The sequence below is a fragment of the Hylobates moloch genome, unplaced genomic scaffold (genome assembly GCF_009828535.3).
Source record: "Hylobates moloch isolate HMO894 unplaced genomic scaffold, HMol_V3 SCAFFOLD_3175, whole genome shotgun sequence".
NCBI lineage: Eukaryota > Metazoa > Chordata > Mammalia > Primates > Hylobatidae > Hylobates > Hylobates moloch.
This window is the reverse complement of record NW_026655450.1, coordinates 1-7033: the sequence shown is the minus strand read 5'-3', so window position 1 is coordinate 7033 and position 7033 is coordinate 1. Positions and strand designations below refer to the sequence as shown.

The 7033-nt window shown below is 50.9% G+C and overlaps 1 protein-coding gene across 1 annotated transcript; it reads right to left on the bottom strand.

The window, feature by feature from the left end:
• Positions 1 to 1333: 1333 nt before the first annotated feature.
• Positions 1334 to 7013, bottom strand: LOC116464709 (zinc finger protein 419-like; the record flags this gene model as incomplete). The annotated part of the gene is made up of 4 exons (XM_032147969.2): positions 6889 to 7013; positions 5233 to 5271; positions 1955 to 2084; positions 1334 to 1439 (listed from the first exon to the last, which is right to left on the bottom strand). Coding segments are annotated over exons 1-4 (308 nt in total), but the record flags the coding sequence as incomplete, so codon positions are not given.
• Positions 7014 to 7033: the final 20 nt, after the last annotated feature.

Sequence of the window (7033 nt, the reverse complement as noted above, 5' to 3'; positions counted from 1 at the left end):
GTGTAGTCTCTGGTGCTGAACAAGTAAATATTTCTGACCAAAGGCTTTCCCACATTCACTGCATTTGTAACGCCTTTTTCCAGCATGAAAGGCCTCTCTACTTTTGGAGCTCCTATGTGACTTCTCTCCCGTGTGAGTCACCTGGTGCTTGAGAACACCTGAGCTGGTCGGGAGATCCTTCCCAACCTCCCTGCTTTGTAAGAACTTCTCTGATAGGTGAACTTTGCAACTCCTCAAAACTGGGACCCTGCCCTCTTGTCTTTTTAAGGGTTTCTCTCCACAGTGCTGCTTCTGGTGTTGCTGAGTGTTCGAACTGAGCACTTCTACAGAAGCACTCTGCTCAGGAGCCTCCTCAGCCTCGGCTCCATGCGAACAACCTGAAAGAAGAGCAATGTTGATGAAGTAAATGTAGACTTTGGTGTGAGAAGGCAGCACTCTCACACATGTGTCTGACACACCTGGTAATTAGTGTGGGGGACTGCTTGCAGAATGAGGGGGCTAGCGCTTGGTGGGGAAGGGCCTGCTGTGCAGTGCTGAACCTGGCTAGTTCACAGATTTGGGGAGGCCTCATGAGCACCAAGAATGCAAGGATGTGGTGTAGCACAAGGAGGAGAGGCAGAATCCCCAACACAATCCTCTGCAAATGGCTTTCCACAGGGTTTTGGCTGCTGGAGACACAGGAACACGGCACAGAAGGTTATATCCAGGTCCAGAAAAAACCAACTGCAGGATGGGCGTGGTGGCTCATGCCTGTAATCCCAGCACTTTTGGAGGCCAAGATGGGTGAATCACGAGGTCAGGACATCGAGACCATTCAGGCTAACATGGCGAAACCCAGTCTCTACTAAAAATACAAAAAATTAGCTGGGCACGGTGGCGGGCGCCTGTAGTCCCGGCTACTCAGGAGGCTGAGGCAGGAGAATGGCATCAACCTCATAGGCGGAGCTTGCAGTGAGCCAAGATCACGCCACTGCCCTCCAGGCTAGGCGACAGAGCGAGACTCTGTCAAAAAAAAAAAAAAAAAAAACCAACTGGAACGAAATAGTTGGTGTCCAAGGACTATGCAAGGATAAGCGCCCACCTCACCACACATTCAGTGAAAGCCACTGCTGAAAGGTGCTGCTGAGGATTGGGTGAAACATGGAGGACAGAGAGGTGTGGAATGGCCCCGGGTTATATGATCAGAATAGATATAAATGGGTGACTGAGTAAGAAAAGATAGAAATCAGCGACGACCCCTTGCCTTGGTATCAAAATATCTGGGCCCACTGGAAAGACTCCTGGTATGATACGAACCCATCCCTGAGTTCACACCTCCCTGAGCTCCACCCACCAAGTACCTCTCGGTGTGGCTGAAGTCACAACTTCCCAAGCAGGCATGAAGGGCTCCTCCCATGACTCCAGCTGGGTTATTTCATGGGTCTTGGAAGATGCAAGTCCTAAGGAAAACGACAGGTGAGTGGCAGCACTGAGCCAGAATGACTTATCCCATCATGGACCACAGGAAAGAAAACAAAATAGTACAGAAAGAACCTTGGAGGAGGGTCTCGCAGGAACAACCCAGTCAAACAGCAATCACATTGGTGACTCAATTGCTGGCACAGACAGACACCCAGGTATGTTGGCTAGAGGAGGCAGGCAGAACGTAGGGGAATAGAACTACCACAGATCTGCACAGTGTCACCAGGCCACAGAGAGGCCACCAGGGGTAAGATCCATCAAGCTGACTGCAAGACTCCTGACCCCCAAACCCTTTCCTGCACAGCTCTGGGGCAGCTCGGGGAGAGAAGGTGGTAGTATACACAGCCCGGGCCTATTACAATAGCTACTTCAGGATACTGGAGAAGGAATGAGTGCCCACAATTCAGCTTCGGGAAGAACAGACCTCTCCCTAGGAAAAGGAGGAAGAGCCCAGCCCAGCTCAGGATGCTGGGGTGGGGTGTGAGAACCTTACCCAGAGAGGCCAGAAGCGAAAAGTTCTCCAGCATCACATTGCGGTAGAGGAGCTTCTGAGCCTCATCCAGCAACCTCCATTCCTCCTGGGAGAAGTAGACAGCCACGTCCTCAAAGGTCACATAGCCCTGCTAAGATAGAGAGAGTTGAGTTTATCCATGGTCTCCTTATTGGGGAATTTAGGCATCCCCCTAAACATCCACCTTTGCTCACCCTCTTCCTTAATCCCCATCTCAGAAGACAGACCCTGCCCCAGAGCCACTGATGCCCACTGTCTCCTCATGCTCCCACTGAGCAACAATAGGCAGGTAGGCAGATAAAGTCCATCTCAGCTCTGGGCATGGTATGCAGAGTCCTACTCTTCTCTTGCCAGACAACTCATCTTGGATCCCCCAGATTGTGTTTCCCAAATACAATCAAATTTGTGTCAGTGTTCTTCTCCCTGAAGCACCCAATACAAGGTCCCTGGGGACATCTGTTTACATTCACTGGAATGTGCACATACTCTGTACTACAACCACTGCCCCCTACACCACCTTATGTGCCTCCCCTAGCGTCACCACATTCTAGCCTACGCGTGGCATCCAGAGAGCACTCACCAAATGCAATCAGAACTCCATCCCATCCCAGACTCCCAGTGGCACTGACTACCAGGGGCAACCCTCAGCCCCACTTTGAAGGCCTCTCTACTGGGCTCTTTTTGTTGCTTCACCTTCAGCTACTTGGAATTGCACGCATATCTGGACACCTTTGGCACTCTTCCATTTCTGTGTTGAAAAGCTGTTTCTGCCCAATGTCAGCCTTCCTCTGACTCTTATTAGAATCGCAGGCCAGGCCAGGCATGGTGGCTCACGCCTGTAATCCTGCCACCTTTGGAGGCCAAGGCAGGTGGATCACCTGAGATCAGGAGTTCGAGACCAGCCTGACCAACATGGAGAAACCCCGTCTCTACTAGAAATACAAAATTAGCTGGGCATGGTGGCGCATGCCTGTAATCCCAGCTACTCGGGAGGCTGAGGCAGGAGAACAGCTTGAACCCGGGAGGCAGAGGTTGCCGTGAGCCGAGATCTTGCCATTGCACTCTAGTCTAGGCAACAAGAGTGAAATTCCATCTTAAAAAAAAAAAAAAAAAGCCCACGTCTCCCAAACCAGGCCCAGCAATTCTCCCAGATGACCTCATTTGATCTTGAGCTAATCCAGCAGCCTGAGAAACTCCCCGGGTCCCAGGTAAGAACAAAAGCCTTGTGATCCCACAGTTGGATGAATAAGCAGCAGTGCCTGCCGTCCTGTCATCTTACCTCATTATAGCTTCATCTTCATGTCCATCTCATGTCTATCCCCACAGGAACTTTGGCCACTAGTCAGACCCTCCTCACCCCTACATCCCTTTTCCCATGGCCACCATTCTCCCTCATGTCATTGTGAAGCCCACCACTCCCATCCAGGTATCCAAGCAAGAGACCCAGTTCTTGGCCCCTATACATTCTCCCTTATTACCTAATGGCATTACCAATAGGACCTCAAGATGCTCCCTCCTAAATCTGCTCCACTGCTCCATTTGGTCCACACACCAACTGTATCGTGTGGGTTTCCAATCTGAACCCTTCACCTGAACTCCAGACTTCTCTGTCAAGGTGCCCACTCAATGAATCCACTCAAGGGTCTCTGGAACATCTCATATCAATGTGGCCAAAACCTAACTTAATTATTCCCACTGAAAATTACTCTTACCATTAACCTCTTTCTCCCACCCTACACTTTAGAAAATCTGCTCATATCTACTTAAAAAACACAGACTCTGGCTGGGCGCTGTGGCTCACATCTGTAATCTCCAGCACTTTGGGAGGCCGAGGCGGGCGGTTCATGAGTTCAGGAGATCGAGATCATCCTGGCTAACATGGTGAAACCCCGTCTCTACTAAAAATACAAAAAAATTAGCCAGGCGTGGTGGCAGGCGCCTGTAGTCCCAGCTACTCGGGAGGCTAAGGCAGGAAAATGGCATGAACCAGGAGCTTGCAGTGAGCCGAGATCGTGCCACTGCACTCCAGCCTGGGCGACAGAGCTAGACTCCATCTCAAAAAAAACAAAAAACAAAACAAAACAAAACACAGACTTCAACCACATCTCCTACGTCCACAGCCACCACTCTGGTCCAGCACTCACACAGACTACTGTAGTAGCCTCTTTGCTGGACTCCCAGCCTCTACCTTTAACTTTACAGGTGTTCTCAATAGCAGAAAAAGCTTGTTAAGATTGGGCCGTAATCCCTGCGTAGCCTTCTCCATTATCCTTCCCGATATTCAGGAACAAACAAACAAACAAACAAAAATACAAAGAATGGAGGCCCAGGTCCTCAGCCAACCACTTCAGGTCTGCCTTATACCTGCTGATGCTTCCCCCAGTCATAATGGAGATCTAAGGTTGCCTAAGCATTCCCAGCTCAAACTTACCTCCATGTATTTTCTAATGTTGATCACCATGCCTTCTAAACCTCCTGTCACTGGTTGCCAGAAATGAGAACCTCTCCATATAACATATAATCTGGGCCGGGCGTGGTGGCTCATGCCTATAATCTCAGCACTTTGGGAAGCAGAGGCGGGCGGATCACCTGAGGTTGGGAGTTTGAGACCTGCCTGACCAACATGGAGAAACCCTGTCTCTACTAAAAATACAAAATTAGCCGGGCATGATGGCACGTACCTGTAATCCCAGCTACTTGGGAAGCTCAGACAGGAGAATCGCTTGAACCTGGGAGGTGGAGGTTGCAGTGAGCCGAGATTGTGCCATTGCACTCTAGCCTGGGCAACAAGAGCTAAATTCTGTCTCAAAAATAAATAAATAAATAACCAGAAGTTTGGGAGGCCGAGGCAGGCGGATCACAAGGTCAGATCGAGACCATCCTGGCTAACATGGTGAAACCCCGTCTCTACTAAAAATACAAAAAATGAGCCGGGCGTGGTGGCAGGCACCTGTAGTCCCAGCTACTCGGGAGGCTGAGGCAGGAGAATGGTGGGAACCCGGGAGGCGGAGCTTGCAGTGAGCCAAGATCGCGCTACTGCACTCCAGCCTGGGTGACAGAGTGAGACTCCGTCTCAAAATAAATAAATAAATAATAATATATAGTCTGGACTCAGAACTCTGACTGTATGACCATTTTGCAGGGAACTCAAATGGAAGGGCAGGGAGAATAGCCAGCAAGGAGTCCCAAGACACCATAATTCTGAAGACCATGTAGGTAGGAGTTGAGGAGGGTGAGGGCCTGAGACATCCTCCACTTACCTCCTCATGGTCTGTAAGCAACTCCGCAGTCACAGGAACCTATGGAAAATCAAGGCCATGAGAACCAGACAGTGATGTTGCCAAAGGATCATCCAAGCCCCCAGTCTAGCCTGGAGTCAGGTGTGCCTGACTATCTGCAATCTGGGCTTTGGTTCTTAGTGATGCCTCTTACCTGTTGTGCACCCTTGGAAAAACGCTCAACTTCCCTGTGTCTTGGTGTTGCCATCTGCAACATGAAAATAATAATGGTATTCACTCAATAGGACTATTTTTTGTATCAAACTCATTCTCATGTGTCTAGGACTAAGTATCAACTCTTACTGTGCACATAATTAATGCTTCTGTCAACATTTTCAGTGCAAATAAACTGGTAGGTTTTCAAAATGTGGGTTTCTGCCTGGGCGCAGTGGCTCAAGCCTGTAATCCCAACACTTTGGGAGGCCGAGGTGGGCAGATCACAAGAGCAGAATTCTGTCTCCAAAAAAAAAAGAAAGAAAAACAAAGAAAATGTGGGTTTCCTTTTGGCAACCTGCCTGCCTGCTATATACTCCCCTGAAGACCATCCTGCTGAGAGCCCTTCTACTGGAGCAGTTGAACATCCCTCCTGTGCTGATAGCTAGGGAAACTTAGGCACCAAAGGCGCTGCTCCACCAGCCTGGCTGACTTTCCTTTTCTCCATATGGACTGGACATGACGAACTACTGAGCCTGGAGTGGCAGACCTATGTACTACCCAACACTGCAGTCTCCATCCAGTCCTGGGTGTTCATACTCTATAACCCTCCATTCCTGAAGGCACCAGACAAAACCACTTCAGACCACGAAACTCCAGGCTGTAGAGGCTGCCCCGTCCTACAGGCCCATCTCTCTCTTCCCTCACCTCAGGGACCACCTGAAAGAAAACCTTAAGATTCTCCCTCCTAAGTAGGAGCCCCAGGCCTTCCCGCTGCTCATGTGGACATGACACCTCCACTCTGGGACATCTCAGGATCACCATGTCCGAAACCTACTCCCTGCACAGCCTTCCCCATCTCCATCCTTCCTGATATTCAGGAACAAACAAACAAAAATACAAATAAAAATCCAGAATGGCTCTTCATTTCCTACTTTCTTTCACAGTCACATCTGATGCAACAGGAATTCCCGTCTGTTCAGTTTTTGAAATCCATCCAAGATCTGATCACTTCCCCTCCTCTATGGCCCAGTCCCAGTAGACTCTCCACTAGTCTACTGAATTTACCTACTCACAGGTCTGTCTTCACCCGCCTCACCCCCACCCCAATCTGTTTTGCCTTGAGGGGCCTTTGGCAAACTTTGAGACACAGATCGTGTCATTCTTCTGTCTCCAGCCCTCCGCGGCCACTGTGGCCCCCTCAGGATGAAAGCGCAGCTGCTCGGGCCGTCGCTCGACACGCAACTCGTCCCTTCCCAAGCTGCCCACTACAGACACCAGGAGGCCTCAGGTTCGGGACTCGCTGAGTGCGCCTCACATCTTTGAGAGCCGGGCCCCTTGCCCTCCATTCCCACCCCATCACACTGCGTGTCAGAAACGGGACCCCGCCCACGAACGCCCCACAGTTCTGCACCCGGGGACCTGAGCAGGCGGCCCTCACAGGGCTTTAGGATTCGGGGGAGGCCAGGAGGACACGGCGATCACCTGAGCTGGGTCCCTCAGCGCGGCCGCTGCCATCGGAGCCTGTGGGTAGAGCTGGCGGTGAGATAACGACCGAGGAGAGGGCCCGGGTCACCCTGGGCGCCGCCACCGAGCCTCAGACCCGCCTCTGAGCGGCGAGAACACAGCG